The following is a 23,320-nucleotide window of genomic DNA, read 5'->3' as shown; positions in this document are numbered from 1 at the left end:
GTTGGGGAACAAAATCCCACAAGCCATTTGGGCAAAAAAAAGCCAAAACAACAACAACAAGCAAAATTAAAGAAATAGAAAAAAATTAAATAAATAAATAAAATAAATATAAACGAAAACAATGTTACAAAGTCACAAAAATTTGCTGTCTCCAGCTGAAGATCCTAAATTAAGCAATGGGTTCCCAAAATGTGAGAATAATCATACCTAACACATCATTCTCTGGAAATAGGTACAGGAAAGCAATGCCATGTAATGCTATCAGTTCAGACCCCAGCTCTACCACTTTCCATGCAATCATGGAAAAATAAGTTAACTTCTTTGTAGCTCAGTTATCTCATTAGTTAAGGGGTGGATAATAATAGCATCTAATTCATGGAGTTTTTGTGAAGGTTAATATAATTTTATTAATTGTTCAAAGTTAGGCATTAATGTTTCCTATTCCTCTTCTTCATCCTACTAAGAAACAATTGCAAAATTATCTCATCATAAATGAAAAGCTAACTGGATTGCTTGAAAATATTTTCATGAATTTCCTTTGTGCTTTCTGGGTATTAAGTGAGAGAAGCTGGCCCGGTGAACAGAAAAGGCCCAGGTTACACATAAACCACTGGTCTCAGAAGGTCAGAAGTAGTGGAAAGGGGACCTGGCACCTTATCAGCTGGCTTCTAAGCCAGCGCCTCCTGCCACGCGCCGCTCGGGCGTCCCAGCGCCAGGCTCCGCCCCGCCCCTCCTCTTCTGCCGGCCAATGGCCGGCGGCCGTCGCGGCCCGAGGCTGCTATTGGAGGAGGCGGCCGGGTCGGCGGGTGAAGCGGGGTCAGGGACCCGCCTTTGGCGATCCCTTCTCTCCGCTGGTAACTGTCCGCTCCGCGCTCGGCCACCATGGCTGTGCTGGCGGCCCTTCTGCGCGTTGGCGCCCGCGGGCGCAGCCCCCTGCTTCGGAGGCGGATGCAGGTGAGAGGGACTGGGACTCGGGACTCGCCTCGAAAGTCTTCTGCCTGCGGCCTCGCGGCCGGAAGGAGCCCTAAGTGCAGGCTTGAGGAAGCCCCCGGCGGGACCCACGCCCCGAAAGACACGCGCTCAGACTTGCCGGCTCGTACAGGGCATTTCCGTTCTCAGGGGCCCTCCCGGATCGTGATAATTGCTTTCTAGTGTGTCAAATGCGGCAGGTAATTTGACAGGCAGAAAGGTGCGGGCTTGGTTCTGACCTTGCCCGACGGGTAGGGAAGACCCGTAAAACTGTTTCCGAGCTTTTCTTTAAAGCATGTTTGTGAGCGTTATTGTCAAGAGATTTTGATTCCATGCAATAGGTAATCATTATGGGCTTACAGGGTGATAATAAAAAGATGTACCGACTCGGAGCAACTTCAAACCTATCAGGGAAAATAAATGGCTACTCACTTTCTTGATGAGTAACGCTTACGTATTAAGGGCGTCCAGAGCCGTGTTTCTTCTCTGGCTGTTGTGTTTAGGGAACACAGGAGAGACAGCCTTGAAGGAATCTACTATTTTCCGTACGTCAAAGCAAGCTAGCTTGCACCACATGTTTAGGGTCTGGCAAAAGCTAAGGAGTAGGTAGAGAAGTTCAGGGTGTGGTTGGTGAAACGTGACTTTTCCAGTTTGCTTGGAGTAATAAAGTTTGAAATCCAGTAATATTGTAAGGGTTTGGATTTGACTTAAGTCAGTGAGGACCGTTGATATTTTTGCTCTTGTCATAATTACAGGTATAGGAGCATTGAAGTGGGGAAAAAACTATTGTCTGTTAGGTGTGATGTAACTTGACTGGTGTGCTGGCAAGTAGGAGCTGAAAGGGAGGAGCGCTATGCAAGAGATTGTGAAAGAATAAGTGTAGAACTTGACAAATGCAGAGTGAGGGTGGGGGCCAAGGGAAAAGGAAGAGTCAGGAGGAGTGGGTTTCCAGGAAACATGAGTTCTTAGCATATTTGTTAGTGTGTCGGAAATCACAAAAATGTACTTGGGTCATCCTGAGTTTCAACCAACATTTACTAGTGAATTAGGTGAAATAAGTACTCTAATTTTGTAAAAAACAAAACAAAACATAAACCAAGTGCAGAACCCTCTTAATTTATAGTTTAACTAGGAGCTTAAAGTCAAACACAATTGTTGCTGATGAGAAAAATGAAGTTGTAGGTTATGTAGCATATGATTTGTGGTGTTCATTTAATTGAACTCTAGGAATTAGTCGTATTGGTTGTTACTTGAATTAAGTGGTCATTTAATGAACCATGGAAATCTGTTTGTTTTAACAGGTTTTCAATATTCAGTGCCATTTTGTGGAATGGAACTTGATCTCTAACCCATTAAACTGGCTTTTTCTCTTTTGCCTTCAGATACACACAGGTCTCCCTTACGGTCAAGAAACCTTTATGGACTTTATCAGAGCTTGTTGCTTTCCAGCTGGAATTGCTTTTTTCTTATGGTCAAAAGAGTAGTCCTCCTCGTCACCTTAGTTTACATCCATTTCTCTTTAAACCTCTGCAGTTAGATTTCTGTACTGCTCAACAGAAGAATACCAGTGATTTTCTTTTCCTGTATTTTTTCTTCTTCTTCTTGACTTTTGTTTATATTGTATTTGACACTTTTGACCATTCCCTCCTTTAAAGTCCTGTCTTGCTATTTTGAACCAAGATAATTTTCCTTTAATACTCAGATTAAAAAAAAAAAAAAAATCCTGCATTGTGCCAGTCCTGAGCCTGTTTGTTCCCAGATTCATCTCCTCTTCTCTTTCTATGTTGCTGTGAGGCCGACCCTTGCAGGTGCCGGCATCATCTGGCTTCTGGCTGGGTTCAGAAACTGGTGGAAGATTGGGAGATAAGAAGGGAGAAGTCAGGATAATTATTTTTTCCCTCTCTCTGCCTTAGATTGTGTTTCTGACAATGTCTGCCAGTCCTTTGGTTCTTGCTTCTGCCAGGTGACCCTGACCCCTTGGCTTTGGTAACCCTGCTTCTTCCCTTTGTCTTAACAGCCTGAGCATGCTAGTGGCTTCCTGTTGCTAATCTCTGTGCTGCTGTCTCCTGTTCTCAGCTCTTCTGTCACCTGTACATTTATTTATTTATTTTAAAATTTATTTATTTATTTATTTATTTATTTATGGCTGTGTTGGGTCCTCGTTGCTGCGCGTGGGCTTTCTCTAGTTGTGTCGAGCGGGGGCTACTCTTTGTTGCAGTGCGTGGGCTTCTCATTGCGATGGCTTCTCTTGTTGTGGAGCACGGGCTCCAGGCGTGCGGGCTTTAGAGCGCAGGGTCAGTAGTTGTGGCTCACGGGCTTAGTTGCTCCGCGGCATGTGGGATCTTCGTGGACCAGGGATCCAGCCTGTGTCCCCTTCATTGGCAGGTGGATTCTTAACCACTGTGCCACCAGGGAAGTCCCTCACCTGTGCATTTAATTCTCTGCATTAAATTCTGTTTCACATAGAATGGTTTTTATTTTCCTGGTTGAATCCTCATGGACACTCATGGTTTTTGCGTTCCCTTCCCATTCCCTTTCACCCTTCGGAGTTTTGAACCTCAGTTCTCAGGCCTTTCTTATACAGAAAAAAAGAACAGAATGTTTTGGTAAGCAAGTAAGTGGTGACAGTGATCTGATTGGCAGTAAACACAGAGAGAAATGGATAGATTCAAGAGATAGCATGGAGATAGAATCTGTTGAACTTAATGACTGATTGGCTGTGAATGGCTGAGAGAGGAGTTCCAAAGGCATTGATGAGCCCAGCTACAGCAAGTGTGTAGACAGAGGAGAGAAGAGGGCTTTGTACAGGGCCTTTGGGAGACACAGTATTTCAGGACAGGCAGAACGAGTGGGAACCCGTGAAGGTGAATGAAAAGAGAGGATGGTGTTGTGGAAGAAAACCAGAGGAATGTAGTGTCACCTGAAAGCCAAGGGAGGGGAGATTTCCAAGAAGGAGGGTGTATTAGTTTCCTTGGGCCATTGTAAGAAAATACCACATATCGGGCACCTTAAAACAACAGAAATGTTGCACAGTTCTGGAGGCTAGAAAGTCCGAAATCAAGTGTTGGCAGGACCCTGCTGAATCCTGTAGGGAAATCCTTCCTTGCCTCTTCGGAGCTTCTTGTGGTTTGCTGGCAATCTGAGTCCCTTGGTTTGTAGATGCATCACTCCAGTCCTCCATCTGCACATGGCAATCTCCCTGTGTCTTCCCTTCCCTTCCCTGTGTCTGTCTCTGTGTTCAAATTTCCCCTTCTTATAAGGACATCAGTCATATTGGATTAGGGCCCACCCTAATGAACTTGTTTTGACTTGATTACTTCTGTAAGGACCACATTTACAAATAAAATTACATTCTAAGGTGCTGGGGGTTAGGACTTCTTTTGGGTGGGGCACACAATTCAACCCATAACAGAGGGAGCATTCAACAATGTAAAAATTTAATATAACAGTGTTTATATAAGATTTTAACAAGGGAATTATATAAATGAAATACATAAAATGAACATATACATAAAATGAAAAGTGTTGATTGAAATTAGCATAACTGTTTAATACTTGGAGAACTTTATAAAGACCTGAAGAAATACAGATTTGGGATATCAGTTTTATGTAAGGGAACTTTGCTTCCTCATACAGACAATAATATGCATAAACACAAGGTATTTTGAGTACTAACTGCTAAATCCTCTAAGAAGTTGAAGAATTTTTTAAATGATTAATCTGTTTTCTCAAAATGTTTCCTTGATAATGGCTCAATTTCTAATTCATTTTACTGATTTTTAGTTATTTTGGCATATGGATAGTTCTCATGAATTTGTCTCCTGTGAACAGAATTAATGAAAAATTAGTATCACTGATGACACGCTTGATTAGTTAAGAATACCATAAGCAAATCATTAGTTACTCAAAAATAATGCAGTACTTTGGAAAGAGCAGTTGCCTCAGCTTCCTAAATTTTATTACTATTTTAAATAAAATATATAATATGTATAACAAATATATAATATGCATAATATATAATATGTATATATATGTATAATATGTAAACTATATATATGTATAATAGAGTGAGACTGCTTGGATTTGAAATCCCAGCTCTGCCCCATATTGGCTCTGTGACTCTGGGCAGGTTAATTGACCTGCCTGTGCTTTAGTTTCCTTACCTGTAAAATAAGAATACTAATATCCACCCACTGGCTGGTTCTATATCTAAAACATATTCCATATACATCTGTTTGTATCCACCCCTCTTGTGACCTCCCTAGCACTAGCCACATGAGCTCTTGCCTGGTCTCCTTCCCTTTTTCTACTCCTGCTCCTACAATCAGTTCTCTATACTTTAGCCAGAGTGGTCTTTTTATAATAGAAAAGCCTTCAGTGGCTTCTCATTGCACAGACTAGAATCCAGAGTCCTTCTCATGGCCTCTTTGGTCCCTGCTTGCTTCTTTAGTCTCACCTCAGACTGTGTTCTCCTGAGTATGTGGCTCCCGCTATACGGTTCCACTTTCTATACTTAGCACGTGCCAAGTTTGTTTCTAATTCAAGGCCTTTGTCCTAGTTCTTCCCAATGCATCAAATGCTCTTTTCCCTAGATCTTCCCCAGGCTGACTCTTTTTTTTTTTTTTTTTTAATTTGTTTATTTTGGCTGTGTTGTGCCTTCGTGGCTGCACGTGGGCTTTCTCTAGTTGCAGCAAGCGGGGGCTTCTCTTCGTTGCGGTGCGTGGGCTTCTTATTGCTGTGGTTTCTCTTGTTGCGGAGCATGGGCTCTAGGTGCGTGGGCTTCAGTAGTTGCAGCACGCAGGTTCAGTTAGTTGTGGCTTGTGGGCTCTAGAGCGCAGGCTCAGTAGTTGTGGCACATGGGCTTAGTAGCTACGCGGCATGTGGGATCTTCCTGGACCAGGGATTGAACCCATGTCCCCTGCATTGGCAGGCGGATTCTTAACCACTGCGCCACCAGGGAAGTCCCCCCAGGCTGACTCTTTAATATCCAGTTTCTCAGCTCCAGTGACATCTCCAGAGAGCCCTCTGTGGAACATCCCATGTAAAATAGGCCCTCACTCTGTAGCTCATTATCCCATTTTGTTGGCTTCAGAATATATTTACCCTACCTGAAATGTTTTTCAGAGCTGCTAGTAAGCACCATACTTTGTTCATTTGTTTAGCGTTTCTTGCCATCATTGGGATAAAAAATAAATAAAATCAGTCTCTTCTTGAAACTTACAGTCTAGTGGGGAGACAGGCCAGTGAGGGTTACAGAATTATGTGTTTGGGACAAATAGAGTGCACAGTGTGCTGCAGAAGCTAAGGTTGGAGTGTCTACCTCTGCCTGCATTGTCAAGGGTGGTCTCTAGAGTTCTTGGGGCAGCTGAGCTGTCCTTGAAAGATGATTGTGATATGCAAATAAAACTTAACTAGTTGTGTTCATTTATCACATATTTATCACACATTATGTTCAGTGTCTTGATCCTACTATAATTTTGTCATTCCTGGGATATTTAATGAGCTCTAGGCACTATGCCAAGTGACAAGGATGTAGCAGTGAACGAGAAAGGAGGAGGAAGGGAAGGGGGAAAGACAGGACTGCTCTCAGAAGCTTGCTTTGTATGGAGAGAGAGAGATTAAATATGTGAACTCTGTATTTACACAGTGTGAGAGGTGCTTTGAAGGAAATAATCACGTTGAAATAGAAGCCAACTTTAAATAGGCAGGGAGAAGCACTATGGGGTTGTATCATTTGAGCTGAGACTTGAAGAACAAAAATGAATCAGCCAAGGCAAGCTGGGGAAAGACTGTTACTGGCAGAGGCACACTGCAAAGAGCTTGAGGTGGGAATGGGTTCAGAACAAAGAGGAGGCTGGTGTGGCTGGCACAGAGCAAGAGTGGCATGAGTTTGGAAAGAACATTAGAAAAGAAGACAAAAAAAGGAAAGAACATTAGGAGCCAGATCATACCATCCAGATCATCAGGAGCTCCAGTTCCAGGAGCCAGGAACTTGTAGGATAAGGGAAAGACTGTGGATATCATTCAAAGAACAATGGAAAGCCATCAAAGGATTTTAATCAGGGGAGCGATGTGATCTGATTTACATTTGTGTGTGTGTGGGGGGGGGTTGTTTTTGTTTTTTTGTGTTTTTTTTGGCCGCGCCATGCAGCTTGTGGGATCTCAGTCCCACTGGGATCTCAGTTCCCCACCAAGGATTGAACCTGGGCCACTGCAGTGAAAGCACCAACTCCTAACCATCGGACCACCAGGGAACTCCCTGATTTACGTTTTAAAAACCGGATGGACTGAAGAAGGGAAGTTGGGGATGCAGGAAATGAAGTAAAAGGCTGTTACAGTAGCAAGAGATGGTGGCTGGGACTAGGTGGCAGTAGTGCAGATGAAGCAAAGTGGAAGAATTTAGGTATATTTTAGACTCAGTATTGACAGTACCTGTGATAGAGTATCTCTAGGTATTAGGCAGAGATGGAGGGTGAGTCCTAAGATTTTGGCTTAGCACCTGGGCAGATTGTGACGTGATGTCTTGAGGGAAATGCTGGAAAGAAACTAGTGTTCTACTTTTCCGGTTTATCACGGCGTGAGGCACCATGAGCAGCAAAGTCTCCCGTGACACCCTCTACGAGGCGGTACGGGAAGTCCTGCATGGGAGCCAGCGCAAGCCCCGGAAGTTTTTGGAGATGGTGGAGCTTCAGATCAGCCTGAAGAACTGTGACCCTCAGAAGGACAAATGCTTCTTGGACACTGCCAGGTTGGCACCATTCTCATCCCACCAACCCTCAGCGTCCCTGTGTCCGTCTCCTCCCTTCAGGCTCTGGTTGAGCCTGAGATGGCCAGGCACTTGCGGCACTGAAGTGCCCGGGTAGTTCAGACCCCCTGCTCCAGGCAGGCGTGGCTGGACAGACCCTCACACTGGGTCTTAAAACAAGAGGGGAGGGACTTCCCTGGTGGCACAGTGGTTAAGAATCCGCCTGCCAATGCAGGGGACACTGGTTTGAGCCCTGGTCCTGGAAGATCCCACATGCTGCAGAGCAGCTAAGCCCGTGCGCCACAACTACTGAAGCCTGCGCGCCTAGAGCCCATGCTCCACAACAAGAGAAGCCACTGCAATGAGAAGCACGCGCACCGCAACGAAGAGTAGCCCCTGCTCGCCGCAACTAGAGAAAACCCGCATGCAGCAACCAAAACCCAATGCAGCCAAAAATAAATAAATAAATTTATAAAAAAAAGAAAAAAAGAAAAATTGGCAGAACATTTTGTACATTAAAAGCACCATGGGCAAACCTCAGAGCCTGTACTAAGGCACAGCTTAATAAACCACATTCCCACCATTAAAAAAAAAAAAAACTAGTGTTCTAGGGTGGAAATTGAGAGACATGAGTTGGACATTAAATTCAGGCTATCAAGTTGGCACTTGGATATATGAGTCTGGAGGTCAAGGCTGGAGATAGAAATTTGGAAATCACCAGGACATAATTGCTGTTTAAAGCTGTGGGGCTAGATATGATTAAGGAGACAGTGAAGATGGAAAATTAAAAGGGGTCTGGAACAAAGCCCTGGGACATTCCAGCACTTAGAGATTGGGAAGGGGAGGATGAAACAGCAAAGAAGACTGAGAAAAATAACTAGAGAGATAAGAGGGAGACTATAAGATTGTGTTAAAATGGAAGCCAAGAAAAGGGAGGGTTTGTGTAGTGGTTTACACATATTACCTCATTTCATTCTCACAACAACTTGTGGAGAGTATTTTAGAAAACTTAATGCTCAAGAATACTCAGCTAGTAAGCCCAGGCTCTTAACCACTGTGCGTGTTTCCCCAAGAAGAAAAGTGAGTCCCAGGTTGCTGAGAGGATGAGATGAGTATAGTGAAATCTTTATTGGATTTTGCTATCCAGACATTGTTGATCTTGCTCAGAGCCAACAGTAGGATAGATAAAAGCCAGATTTGGTGGGGTTGAACAGTAAGTAGGCGGTGAGGACAAGGAAACAAATAGTAGGTAACTTGTTGGAGAACTTCTCTTGTACAGAGGAGCTAAGAAATGAGGCGAAAGCTCAATGGGAGTCTGGGTTAAGAGAAGTTTGTTTTTAATTCTTTCAGGTGGGAGGAAGCCTATTACTGTGCTTACGGCATAATCCAGGAGTAAAGGGGATGAATGATGTTGGGGCGAGGGAAGGGATAACGGAAGATGTGGCATCTTTGAAAAGGCAACTGGAATGGGATCCAGGGCAAAGTGGAGAAACCAGGGAACCTTCAACTAAACAGAACCAGAGACTTTAAAGTGGTTTAGAAAAGGCCCTTTGATTGCAAGGAACAACATCCCATTTCACACTAGCTAAGTAGAAAGGGGCTTTTTTGAAGATATACAATAGGCAAGCTCTTGGACATCCAAGGTTAGGAAATAAAGTAAAGCTGGCCTTGCTGGAACCCTAACTAGAAAATCACTAACTATGTTATCTTTTGTCTCTTGTAGTGGGGCATGGTCTTTTCTTCCTTTTCTGAGTGTATATGTTCCATTCCTTTGCTTCTCTGCTTACTTGTGGCTTTTCTCTTTGCTGTAACCTCTGCTTTTACATGGTGTTGCTGACTAACTCCAGCCCCTTGGGCCTTTCACTTCAAGTGCCCATCATCATCCAGTTGATCGGGTCTCTCAGAGTGCTAGCTTGGTTCAAAGTCCATTCCATTTTTGGTCCTGTCAGCTCTGGCCAGTGGGAGGAGGATGGGAATCACCTTGTAGGTACTTAGGGCTGTCCCTTCCAGACCCTTTGGAGAAAGGGGTGTAGCTGGAGAGGCAATGACTGGCATGTTTACTACAAGTAGGAAATTTTAATTCGGAGTTGGGTCACAGATAATATGCTAGAATCCTTCAGTGTAAGTAGGTTATATAAGCAGCAGCCCAATTTGGGCTTACTTAATTTAGAACTTAGATTTAACTTAAAATTATATTTTATAAAGCTTATACTTAAAAAGGCTTAGAAATTTTAAGATGATAAATTCATCAGAAGTTAAAACATACATTTCCAATGAACAGTTAATCAGACGAGAATATTACAAAAGTAGTAATTTAAAAAATTGTAACAGTGATATATGCAAACAGGAAAATTTGGAAATTAAAGTATAATGCAGCAAAAAGAAATTACCATAATCCCGTTACTGAGAAGCATAAAGTGATGTAGATTAATATTTTTTACATCATAACAAATATTTATATTACAGGAAATAAGATATGTGGAACGAAGTTATGTATCAAAACCCACTTTGAATGTAAGTATAAATTTAAATTGTGCTTTAAAATTTCAAGAATTTAAAGGAAATGTAGTCTATTAAAAATGCATATTCTAAAGCATGTATAGATGAGGGTCAGCTTGGGATGATTCAGTGGTTAGGAATAGCTAATTATTGAAATATTAAGTCAAACTCCCAAATTACCATAAAAAATTTCAGTCTAGCGCCCTGCATAATTTCTGCTTCTTCCCCAATCATTGTCTGTGGTAAACAACCTTCTCTAAAACTAGGCAATGTTCTTCCTTTACTTTTGGGGACCCCCATTATATTGTGTTGGTACATTGCAGAGGCCACATGGAAGATACTCGAAGAAAGGGGCTGAAGGAGACTGGGGATTAGACAGGAAGGACCATCACCTGGTCACCTAGTGCTTCCTGAGGGGTCCTCCTTTTGTTTCATAACGGTTCCTAAAAAGACTTAGTAATAGCCTCGACCAGAATCTAGGGAATGGTTCTCTTATTATCTATGAGGATTTATGTATGTATGTATGTATGTATTTATCTAAGAGCATGTAGAAGGCAAGCGTAAGGAGAGAATTGTTAAAATAGTGTTTTGCAATATTTAAGAGAACTTTTATTTACTTTTTCTTAAATTTTATATTGTCTTATTAATAGTTTAAGAAATTATGGCTCTGGCTGTGTCCTAGTTAAGTGGTATGGCCCCCACTAACATACAGGTCTTGACCCTAGACCAGAGTTTCCCTTCAGTAAGGAAGCCCTTTAATTAGGGCTTTTTATGCAGTTAGCAAGGGTAAACTGATCATTTCTTAAATTTTGACTAAGGGATAGAATTGAACCTTAAGCTTCTGGTCTATGCCTATTTTAGAACTGGTTTCTCTTAGGTTTTCTATTAGGTCTTAAATCATAAAGTACCAGCATTGAACTGATTTTAGTGCTGTTCTAATATTATTTTCATCTTTGATGGGTAATTAGTCATTCATAAAAAGTCTGTTTCTTGGATAATATATCTATGAATTGTTCATTTATGAAAGATGATGTGGGTAAAATATTTAAATATAATAATTTTTACCATCTTCTGTCTTGCCAGGAAGTGGTCATAGTAAGTGCTGCAAGAACACCCATTGGATCCTTTCTAGGCAGCCTTTCCTCTCTGCCAGCCACTAAACTTGGTTCCATTGCAATTCAGGAAGCCATTGAAAAGGCAGGTTAGTAGTTGCTTTACTTTTTGTGTTGAGGGGCAGTGATTCAATGGAACAAATGTTTATTTTGCACTTACTATATATGTAACACTTAGAAACGAATTAATGCCTACATTTCTGAATTCCCTTGAAAAGAAGTCCTTGTACTATAATGTTACGAATGAAGCTCAAAACTGACAAGAAAAAGAAACCATTCCTGCTATATAATGTCATGTACTTTACTAGGTAATTACTAATTATTAAATTGAATGAAATATGGAAATGTCTTTTTGATTTTTTAAAAAAGGGATTCCAAAAGAAGAAGTGAAAGAAGCATACATGGGTAATGTTCTACAAGGAGGTGAAGGACAAGCCCCTACAAGGCAAGCAGTACTGGGTGCAGGTATTAGGACTACATTTTTGCTTTTACACTTAAATGTTTGACGTGGCAAAATGGAAGTCATTTCAGCTTAAATAAAATGTTAAATGCATAATAGACTTATATTGGCAGAAGAGATGTTGCAGGTTATAGTTTAACATGCTCTATTTTATTACAGTTTATTTGAAGAATATCTTTGTTTTTCAAAAGTATGATTTATATTGGTTTTAGGCTTACCTATTTCTACTCCGTGTACCACTGTAAACAAAGTTTGTGCCTCAGGAATGAAAGCCATCATGATGGCCTCTCAGAATCTTATGTGTGGACATCAGGTAAGAAGTACCTTCTTTTCCCTTTTATAACTAAAATAATATGCAGTGCTAAAAAACACTGAAAATCTAAGCATATTCGTACTCTAGAAGTGAGATTCTTTCTCATAAGTGCAGTTGCTGTGTTGTTTCAGACACTCAGGAGTGTCTGGATTTGCCAATTCCATTTGAAGTCGAGGTCAAAATGATAGCTCAAGTGTCTAGTATTAAAAAGTAGTTTTCAGCCAGGACGTTTTAGTCTTTGGGTGCCCCTTTACTTAGAGATTCTGGTTGATTTAAGACACTGTAAATTTTGTCTGTGCTAGAATGAGAAGGGTTTTTATCATAAATGAGAATAAGGTGCTGACCCTGGGAATCAAATCGTTGATTGAGCCCAGAATTGATGACTAATTTATAGTTCCTTATGTTCAGGTTCAGCTGTAAAATTGTGCAGGCTTTCTGTTGGCCTTGATGATTGTGATCTTGTCTTTACCTGAGACTGAGCAAGAGATAGGCTGCTCAGCAAATATATGCTGGATGTTAGGAGGCTAGACCTGGACTCGTAGACCTAAGAGTTTATCAGATCCAAGCCATTTTTTCAGTTGAGGAAAGAGGTTGAGAGGACTACAAACACAGTTAGTTACAGGGGTAAAATTAGAAAACAGGTGTCCCTATCCCTGTCTAGTGCATTCCAGCCTATAACACACCAAGGTAAAAGGTAAAAATCAGTTGTGAGGTGTTTGCAGATTATTTCTTACATGTACAAGAATCATAATTATGCATACCCTTGCTGTTACTCCTCCCTTGCTTTGTTTCCAGTTGTAAGGCAAGCCAAAGAGAAAAAAAAGAGTGATACCTGATACACATGCTAAAAACTGAGATGATATAGAAAAGTATAAAATGAACAATCTTCTTTCTTCTTGCCCCACTTTGAATCTCTGACTTATTCATCACTTTTTTGTGTATTCTGCCACCTAAGAGCAGAGAAACTTTGGGGAAGTTTCTTAAACTCTGTGCCCCATGTAATGTCTTGGAGATTATTCTGTATCAGCACATAAGATAGTACTCTATTGAACTGAACAACTATAATATACTTATGGGTCCTTATTGAATGGACATCTAGATTGTCTCCAGTTCTTCACTATTTTAAATAATGCTGCAGACAGTACCCCTATGCATATATCTTTGTGTACTTATAAATACTTAAATCAACTCTTGTTAATTCACTGTACTACGCGGTATAGTGTAGTGGTCAAGAACAAAAAGTCTGGAGCCAGACTAATTTCAAATCCTAGTTTTGCCCATCATTAGTTGAGGATCTACTATGTGGACGTTCACTGGAGATTGGTGAACAAAGCATTAAAAAATGTCATTGTGTGCAAGTCTGTCTTTTGGAAAAATTCCTAAGAGGAGATTTTTGGAGTCAGAGATTTAAAAATTTTGATATTTTCAAATGCTTTCCATGAAAGTTATACCAGTTACACATTTTCCAAAGCTTGTGAGAGCTTGTTTGCCTATACACAAGGTAACACTGACATCAGGTATTACCAAACCCTTGTCAAACGGTCATGAGATTGTTTAGATGTTTCAGAACGGTTTGAATGACAAGGAAAATTTTGTCTCAGTTGATTTTTTTGTGGTTCTCTAGCAAATGCTTTCAGTTAGTGTTCTTTGATTCATTTGTGCATGTATAAAATTATTTGACTTAGAGGAATACTAGGAATTGCCTTATTTTGAATATTATCTGATTTTGGAAAATGGTCAATTTTATTATATTCTATAGAATAATTGATAACTTAATTTCTGCCACTTATTATTGCCATCATCCCCAGAAAATACTCAGTATTTCAGGATAACAGAATAAAACTTATATGAGAGCTATTTGAGACTCTCCATATTTGAAAACAGGCAAGATATTTAGGTTTCTTTGGTATAGAACTTCTGTTTGTCTTTATTCTTGATTAAAGACTGTGAGAATATAATATTGGCTTTAATTTTATATTTACATTAATGTTTTATATTAAACTATTTTTAAAAATTAGCCCTTATAATGCAAATGAATTTCTTTTGTTAATCTGTAATTACAGGTTAGTTGATTAATACTTATTAAACTTCTACTATATATGCCAGGCACTAATGACATAAAAATAGATATGACAAGGGTTTCTGGCCTCAAAGGAGCTTAGTTTGGTGAGAAGATTTGACACATAAATATAGCTACAGTACAGTGTAATATTATTAATAAAAGCAATGCACAGTAATTGAGGAACACAAAAGAAGGAAGGGAAACTGTTCCAAAAAGGGATAGAAATACGTGGTCAGGGAAAGCATGAAGTGGCTGTGTTTTGATTAGTTTTAAAGGAAATGTAGGTGTTTTACACGTTGGTGGATAGGTCAGAAGTGCAGAGGTGGTGTGAATTAGCACGGTATCTTTGAAGACCTTGATTTTCTTTTTTTCTTTTTGGCTGCACTGCGCGGCATGTGGGATCTTAGTACCCCGACCAGGGATTGAACCCGTGCCCCCTGCAGTGGAAGTGCAGAGTCTTAACCACTGGACCGCCAGGGAAATCTCTTTGAAGATATTTAAACAGTTCAGTATGACCTCAGGTGTAGGTCCAGGCATGAGACTGGAAAGGGAACGAGAAGTCAGATTGTAAAGGGCCTTATGTGCTATGCTGGTGAGTCCTGTAAGGAGTGGAATGACCAGACTTACAGTCTAGCCAGAATGACTCAGATGAGTGTAGATGACACTTGGTGGAAGGACAGGCTGCATATCAGATGATCAAGTAGAAAATTACTATAACTATCTGGGAAGAGTTGATTGGGAGGATCACAATCAAGGAAGTAGGATTATTTCCGAGAACTGAGATTACGTTTTTGGCAGTGTCAGTGAAATGAAAGGTTAGAAGAATTTCAGAAGATGGTTCTACATTAAAGATTCCTGGCATTCTTATTAATGTCTGATTCTGATCTTAATTATCATTACACGTTTCAGACCATTTCCTTTTACCAGTGTCAAGAGGGTACTTCCTATAGTGACTGTATAGCAAATGTTTAATAAAGTCCATGTAGAATACTTGTTTGTTGTAGCTGTGTAAAGGGTATAATGGGTTTGCAACTACAGTTGACCCTTGAACATGGATTTGAACTGCCTGGGTCCACTTAATGTGCAAATTTTTTTCAATAAACACGTACTACAGTTGAATCTGTGGATGTAGAACCATGGATAGGGAGGGCCGACTGTGAAGTTATACACAGATTTTCAAGTGTGTGGAGCATTGACGTTCCTAATCCTGGTGGTGTTCAGAAGTCAACAGTACTACTTGAATTGACATTGGGTTTTTGTGTGTTGCTGAGCAGGATGTGATGGTGGCAGGTGGGATGGAGAGCATGTCCAATGTTCCCTACGTAATGAACAGAGGAGCAACACCATATGGTGGTATAAAGCTTGAAGATTTGATTGTAAAAGATGGGCTAACTGATGTCTACAATAAAATTCATATGGTAATTGTTGCTTTTTAATGGAGAAATGCCATGTATATAAAATACTGCTTGATTTAAAATATATATATATTTAATTTATTTTTATTTAATTTATTTATTTTTGGCTGCTTTGGGTCTTTGTTGCTGCATGTGGGCTTTCTCTAGTTGTGGCGAGCGGGGGCTACTCTTCATTGCAGTGTGCGTGCTTCTCATTGCGGTGGCTTCTCTTGTTGTGGAGCACAGGCTCTAGGTCCGCGGTCTTCAGTAGTTGTGGCTCGCGGGCTCTAGGGCGCAGGCTCAGTAGTTGTGGTGCACGGGCTTTGTTGCTCCACAGCATGTGGGATCTTCCTGGACCAGGGATCAAACCCATGTCCCCTGCATTGGCAGGTGGATTCGTAACCACTGCACCACCAGGAAAGCCCAATATATATAGCTCAGAAACTGAACTGAAGGATATAAATGTTGATTGAGCCATTCATTTTAGGAAAATGTTTTTCTAAGCTCATTGCATCAACTTGGCTCAATTGTTGAATAAATTGCCCCATACTGAAATAGGGCATTTTCTAACTTTAAATAATGGATTCCATAGGTGTTTAATTATTTGTCTTCAAAATAGCAACTTCTGGGCTAATTCAAGTATTTGACGATGAGACATGAGTAAAAAAATTACCTGGTACAGAAAGAAGTATATTTTAAGAAAATAAATTTAACTGCTAACCACTATTTTATGTTATGCAAAGTTAATTAGTTTTTTAAAACTTCCAACTTCTATCAGGGCAACTGTGCTGAAAATACTGCAAAGAAGCTGAATATTGCACGAGATGAACAGGATACTTATGCTATTAACTCCTATACCAGAAGTAAAGCAGCATGGGAAGCTGGAAAATTTGGAAATGAAGTTGTTCCTGTCACAATTACAGTAAAAGGTTGAAGGATAGATTTTAATTTTTAGTAGATTTTACGTGTTGCTAAATATTTTATGTTTAAGTTTTAGTACATTTTTATCTTTGTTAATTTCAACTGAGGACACTGACACTGCTGCTTATGGTTAATAAAGGGAAATGTTGCTAATTCAGAGGTAATATTTAATTTCTAAAATAATTTAATTTCTAATATAATTCCTTCTAATATAGCAACAGAGAACACACTAAGTTAAGTGAAAAGGGGGGATTTATTAGAAGGCCACTTGGGGATTCGTCCCAGAACTGAAAGATGTACAGCAGCAACCAGTCAGCTCTGGGAACTTCAGGGATTGGGAGTGGGTAGTCAGTACCATTAGGGCGTGCTGTCTCGGCTTTTCCATGCTGCTTTTGTTCTTTATTGTCTCAGCCTTCCTGTGGTGCTGCCTCCATCTCCAGGGTCACATCTGTAGGGCTCTCAGTCACAAAGGAAAGAGACCTCCTCACCAATTGCAGCAAAATGAATCCACAGTAAAGACTCAATTAATTTGGTTTAGGTTACATTTCGATTCTAGAAATAGTTACTGTGATGAGAATGATGGTGTACCAAAACTTATCCAGCCTAGGTTGGACATCTACCCCTGGGGTTAGAAGAATGAGGTCTGTGATCATAGAAGGAGGCTGAGAGAGGAGAATGGGATGTGGCTGAACAGAAGATTTAAATTGCATCAGGCTACTTAATAAACTCTTCTTTAAGACACTAACAGAAATTATTGATGGTAGATTCTTGAGTGGAATTTACTTGGGATGGTTTAAGGTATGTGGGCATACAGGGAAGCACAGACTACCAGGCACCTTGTGTACCGTTTCTTACTGAGCAACTAATTATTATCTTCACTGCTAAGATTACTTAATTTAAAAGATTTTGTTTTAGGTAAACCAGATGTAGTGGTGAAAGAAGATGAAGAATATAAACGTGTTGATTTCAGCAGAGTTCCAAAGCTGAAGACGGTTTTCCAGAAAGAAAATGGTTAGTATTAAGAAATGAAGCATAAGAAAAAAGAGTCAGTATACTATGTCTCGTCTTAGAACTGCCTAAGGATTTTTAAAAATTCTAGAAAACAACTAGATGGTATTTAACATTTTCAATATATCAGGCTCAAGTGAAGTTAACAAAACATATGATATTTATCCAAAGTATATTTAAAATTGCTTAACAGTTAATATTTTCTTTGCGTGTCTGAACTTATTTTTTATTATTAATTTTTATTGGAGTGTAGTTGATTTACAATGTTGTTAGTTTCTGCAGTACAGCAAAGTGAATCAGTTATGCATATACATATATCCACTCATTTTTAGATTCTATTCCCGTATAGGTCATTACAGAGTATTGAGGTGTAGAGTTCCCTGTGCTATACAGTAGGTTTTTATTAGTTATTTACTTCATATAAACAGTTAATACTTTAAATATATAAAGCCTCTGGAACAGGTTGTAGAATGATGTAGAACAGTTTTTCATATGCACTTCATCTTGAAAGTTTTTCGTGATATGAAAGTCAAGTTTACATATTATGTTAAATATCTGTAAGCCTCTGGAGGACTAAGCTGATAGCTGTTTTTCATTGTTATATCTCTAGTGCCTGGTTCTCAACAAATAAATGTTGAATGTTAGTGTAAATGGGATCCCAGGTTACTAAATCCTTTGAGGAAAAAAGGTCAGTTCTGCTTTTAAAATTGGCTGTATACAGCTGCGATAATAATCTGAAATAACTTTTTTCCTTTTTTTGATTGAATTTCTCAATACTAACTGTAGGAGTGGATCAATCTTTTTTATTAAAGCATCATATAAAAATTTATATTGCAGGGAATTCCCCGATGGTCCAGTGGTTAGGACTCCGTGCTTCCGCAGCGGGGGCACGGGTTTGATCCCTGGTCGGGGAACTAAGATCCCACAAGCCTCACAGCTCAGCCAAAAAAAGAAAAAAAAATTTATATTGCAAAAGTATATTTTTATAATTTTAGCAGCAGTCTATTTTAGGGTCTTCATTGGTATTTAAAAGAAAACAGCTTAATTGACATATAATTTGCATACCATAAAATTCTCCTATTTAAAATGTACAGTTTAGTGACTTTTAGTATTCATTTAACTTCAAGTGATTGTAGAGAAGAAGAACTATCTGATTTTGACACTGATTTGCAAAATATATAATGAGTGCCTGCTCTACTGTGAATAAGCAAAGACTTAGTGTTAGGAAAAATATGAAGTGGTCCTTATCTTTGAGGAATTATGAACCAGCATTTACCCAGTGCCATCACGCATGCCTTTTGAGGTAACTGTTACAAAAAACTAACATAAGGGGACATCCCTGGTGGTCCAGTGGTTAAGACTCCACGCTCCCAATGCTGGGGGCCCGGGTTCGATCCCTGGTCTGGGAACTAGATCCCACATGCCACAACGAAGATCCCACACGGGGCAGGAACTAAGACCCGGCGAAGCCAAATAAATAAAAATATATTAAAAAAAAAATCTAACATAAAAAGGTATACTGACATTAATTGTGTTATACACATACACATTTAATTATGTGTATTTTCCTGAGGGCAGGAATTATCTCCATCCATATCTTCATGCATCTAGCAACCCAGGCAGTATTCTGTAGAAATTTGTTAAATTGATCCAAACGAATTCAATGTGAAAGAATGTTCTGACGTCATGCTCATTGATACTTTCAGGTACAGTAACAGCTGCCAATGCCAGCACACTGAATGATGGAGCAGCTGCTGTGGTTCTGATGACTGCAGATGCAGCCAAGAGGCTCAGTGTTAAACCACTGGCAAGAATAGCAGGTAGAAAATGTTCTGAACTTGTTTATTCCTAAACCCCTATATTCTTCCTGAAATTGAGGTTCTTTGTCGGTAATATTATACGTAATATTGAAGTTGGCTATTTCTGTCTGTAGGTTGTACTTTGTGACAGAATTTAACTAGTACATGTTTTAATTGAGATAGAACCTCCTTCAGTATTTTCGTTAGGATTTGCTTTGTATAAGAGAAAGCTTTTAAAAATCTTTCCCTATCCTGGATGATGTGTGGGAGACTACAGGGTACATGTTTTCCCCTGGCACTGTGGGGAAAGGTAGCCAGGTAGAATAAAAAGAATATGGGCTTGGGAGTATAGAGATACAAAAAATCTAATTGTACTGGCATTTATTATTAACTGTGTGGTCTTGGCATGTCCTCAGTCTCCTTAAGACTTTTTAGCTGTAAAATCTGCCTTGCCTTCTTCATAAATAGTTGAACAGATACCATTTTGTTTAGATCATGGTTTCTTAACCTCAGCACCATTGACATTTCACAACAAATAATTGTGTTGTATGGGGCTATTCTATGCATTGTAAGATGTTTAGCAGCTTGGCTTCTACCCACTAGATACTACAATAAGTGGCATTCCACCTGTGCAACAACCAAAAATATCTCTAGATAATGTCAGTGTCCCTGGAGGCAGTTCCCCCTAACTCCCTATCTGTGAAAGTCAATGGCTTAGATGACTGGTATAATCTTGTAAAGTGCAGAATCTTAGAAAAGGTACAGATACATTTAAATACACTAAAAGGTGTAGGAAACTTGCATTTTTGCATATTGTATAAGTTGTTAGATATAGTTTTGGGTGCTTGTAAAAAGATTTTAATGACCTTTTTTTTTTAATAAAGCATTTGCTGATGCTGCTGTAGAACCTGTTGATTTTCCAGTTGCACCTGCATATGCTGTACCTAAGGTGAGAACAGAATAACAGACCATAACTCATTGTGCCAATTTCTGGTTTTGCTTATACCAAGTCATGTTTTAGATTTTACATGTTATTCATCTGCCAAAGCATAGAGGTAGCTTAGTTTCAAATCTTCTCACTTCTCCTGATAACAATTAGAGAGCAACAAGGATAACAACAACAAAAGTAAAGGGGCAACCCACAAACTGTATTTTCAGTGGAGCAGAAAAAAACTACATGATTGAATTCCTTGTGTGGAATTCACACACCTGGAATGGCAACCGCAAAGTGGGAGGATGGTGCAGCAGAGAAAAGAAGGGAATGCTGAGGGTCCAGGGTTCTAGAATTCAAAGCAAATATTCATTACTAGAAGGAGCAGTCTTCAATCCTGAAAGGGAACTCCTGGGAGCTGGTCTGAGAGTAAAACTGGAGATGGAGAGGACCTATCTGCTCCAATTGTCAGTCTGAGTCTTTGCGGGAAGTTACTAAGGGGTCCCAGGAAGGGAGACAGTGTTGTGTTGGTTTAGGGGTTAAGGGATCTCAGAAGACTCCAGCAAATGTTCCCTTTCAGAAGTAGAGGGCCTCACCCTGAGAGAGAATGTCTGAGGGTGGCACCCAGATTAAAAAAAAAAAAAAAAAAAAAAAATCAGTGGGGAATAAGGATAGAGAAGGATCAGAAACAACAGGGAGTGATGATCTGTCCAGAGGTGGCAGATCTCAGAAAGCAACACAGTTATACAACTTCTGAAAGTGAATGTGCATCACATTGGAAAGGAAGGGTGATAAACATTTCTCAGCTAGATTCTGAGAGCTAGAAAAGTGGCTATAGTTAGGTACCATGTTTTGTCTCATGGTGTTGGAACTAGAGGAAGCTGTTTGAGCTGTACAGCTTAGAAAGCTACCTGAGCCTGCTGGAGGAAGAGAGCAAGGAGGAACAAAAGTTTCATGTTAATTTTATTGTTGCTCACAACAAAAAAATTTCTAAAGATAAACACCCTCCTGCAATAGCTGAGGAACTATCAAAACAAAAGATCATATAATAAGACTTTAATAAATCATTTACAATGAAAATACGATAGCTCTGAATAACTGTGCCCCAGATAACCCCACAGCAACTTTTATAAAGCAGAAACTCTAGGGGATGCAATGAAAAATTAGTAGAGACTAATATACCTCTTTCATTTGATAGATAAAGAATCTAGAACTAAGCAACATATAATCAGTAAAGTAGATCTTAAGAATATGTATCAACTATGTACCCCTAAATAAAGAGTACGTTTTTTTCAGTTATCCATGGAATGTTCAAGAAAATCAAGTTTTCTCTCTCCAAAATAGAAATACGATAATGCAAACAAGTCTTTGATTACAATGCAATAAGATGAGAAATTAGGGCATTCCCTGGCAGTCAAGTGGTTAGGATTCCACACTTCCACTGCAGGGGGCACGGGTTCGATCCTTGGTCAGGGAACTAAGATCCTGCATGCCGTGCAGCCCCCAAAACAAAAACAAAAACAAAAACAAAAAGATGAGAAATTAAAATCAGAAAATAAAAGGGCCCTTCCTCCTGGAAACTAAGAAACTCCATATTTATGTATTACATCAAAGGGAAATAATATAAATGAAAATTGCAGAATTTCAAGAAGATAATGAAAATAAGTTTTGACTTAATTATCTGAACATAATCTATATTTTTAAAAATTTAGGTTCTTAAAGATGCAGGATTGAAAAAAGAAGATATTACAATGTGGGAAATAAATGAAGCCTTTAGTGTGGTCGTACTAGCAAACATTAAAATGCTAGAGATTGATCCCCAAAAAGTGAATGTCAATGGAGGAGCTGTTTCTCTTGGACATCCGATTGGGTAGGTAAAATTATAAAGAAAAATATACCTAGGTTAATGGCTGCCTTTGTATATTCCTATCAAAACTTAATCTGCTTCATGATAATTCTTGTTACTATTGGTGTAACAGTTTTTCTTCCCACCCATCCTTCATAAGGCAAATACCATTTCTGATAGGATCCCCATTGAACACAGATCTATCACATCTGTTCCTTGAAAACTAATATTGTTTTATGTTGAAGAAGATAATTTAAGAGTAAAATCTATGCTTGGGCTTTTTAAGCTGTAACCATTCTTGGGGCTTCCCTGGTGGGCCAGTGGTTAGGACTCCACGCTTCCACTGCAGGGGGCATGGGTTCGATCCCTGGTCGGGAAACTAAGGTCCTGCGTGCCGCTCAGTGCGGCCAAAAACAAACAAACAAACAAAAGCTGTAACCCTTCTTGAAACAAGTCTCCCAAGTTAAAGTAAAGTAGTTAAATTCAGCTATAAGTAATGGCTAATTTGGTTATTCATACAGTCTATAAACCATTAAAGTACCAAAATGCTTTCTTAATCCTAGGATGTCTGGAGCCAGGATTGTCGTCCATTTGGCTCATGCCTTGAAGCAAGGAGAATATGGTCTTGCCAGTATTTGCAACGGAGGAGGAGGTGCTTCTGCCATGCTGATCCAAAAGCTGTAGACAACTTCTGTTGTCTAAGGCTACAACCCTATGTAGCCAGAAAGGCCTGCTGTAATCAGGATGACTGATTACCCTGGGTCAGCTTGTATGAAAATAATGTTTCACTTTTTATTATTTTCAACTCTTTTTTAAAAAATAAGATGAAAAATCAAATCCCCAAACCTTTTGAGATTACACAGTAATTTTTCCTTCTACTTTACATTTTTTCTAATCTTGAACACATTTTTTGTTATAAGGCTGTACTGTTTAAAATACCACTGTGCAATATTAGTGACTTATAAGTAGCTAGAAGCTTTCATTTTAGAGAATAAATCTTAATTTACATTTTTGAGGACTGTTAAAGATTAAGTGAATGTTATCTATCAATCAATCACTAATTTAGATTTAATAGACCCTTCAAAGTTAAGAGCAGTTATTCTGTGCAAACTAGGAATGCCTCAAATCATTAGTCAAGAAGCTAAAGACTGTAGTGTTGCTAGAAACAGGAGGAACCCATGTGCTCAGGTCTGAAGTGGGTGCAATTTCTCATAACCTCATCATTCAGAATTTGTTTGGGGGTGGGGGTTAGGATTTTTGC

At 39.5% G+C, this 23,320-nt stretch overlaps 1 protein-coding gene across 2 annotated transcripts; it reads left to right on the top strand.

Annotated features, from left to right (window-relative positions):
* The first annotated feature begins 799 nt into the window (after positions 1 to 799).
* On the top strand, positions 800 to 23,072 carry ACAT1 (acetyl-CoA acetyltransferase 1). 2 transcript variants are annotated; one of them, XM_057552507.1, is made up of 12 exons: positions 800 to 954; positions 10,181 to 10,228; positions 11,297 to 11,414; positions 11,695 to 11,790; positions 11,998 to 12,098; positions 15,435 to 15,578; positions 16,333 to 16,483; positions 17,379 to 17,486; positions 19,190 to 19,303; positions 20,167 to 20,231; positions 21,926 to 22,083; positions 22,623 to 23,072. In XM_057552507.1, the coding sequence occupies exons 1-12, from the start codon at positions 883 to 885 to the stop codon at positions 22,741 to 22,743; spliced, it is 1,296 nt and encodes a 431-aa protein (XP_057408490.1). In that variant the 5' UTR covers positions 800 to 882; the 3' UTR covers positions 22,744 to 23,072. The 2 variants fall into 2 exon arrangements, with proteins under 2 accessions (XP_057408490.1, XP_007173054.1); XM_007172992.3 differs by having other exon boundaries at positions 801 to 954; positions 17,391 to 17,486.
* Positions 23,073 to 23,320: the final 248 nt, after the last annotated feature.

The sequence above is a fragment of the Balaenoptera acutorostrata genome, chromosome 9, assembly GCF_949987535.1.
Source record: "Balaenoptera acutorostrata chromosome 9, mBalAcu1.1, whole genome shotgun sequence".
NCBI classification, from domain to species: Eukaryota; Metazoa; Chordata; class Mammalia; order Artiodactyla; family Balaenopteridae; genus Balaenoptera; species Balaenoptera acutorostrata.
This window is presented reverse-complemented; position numbering and strand designations above follow the sequence as displayed.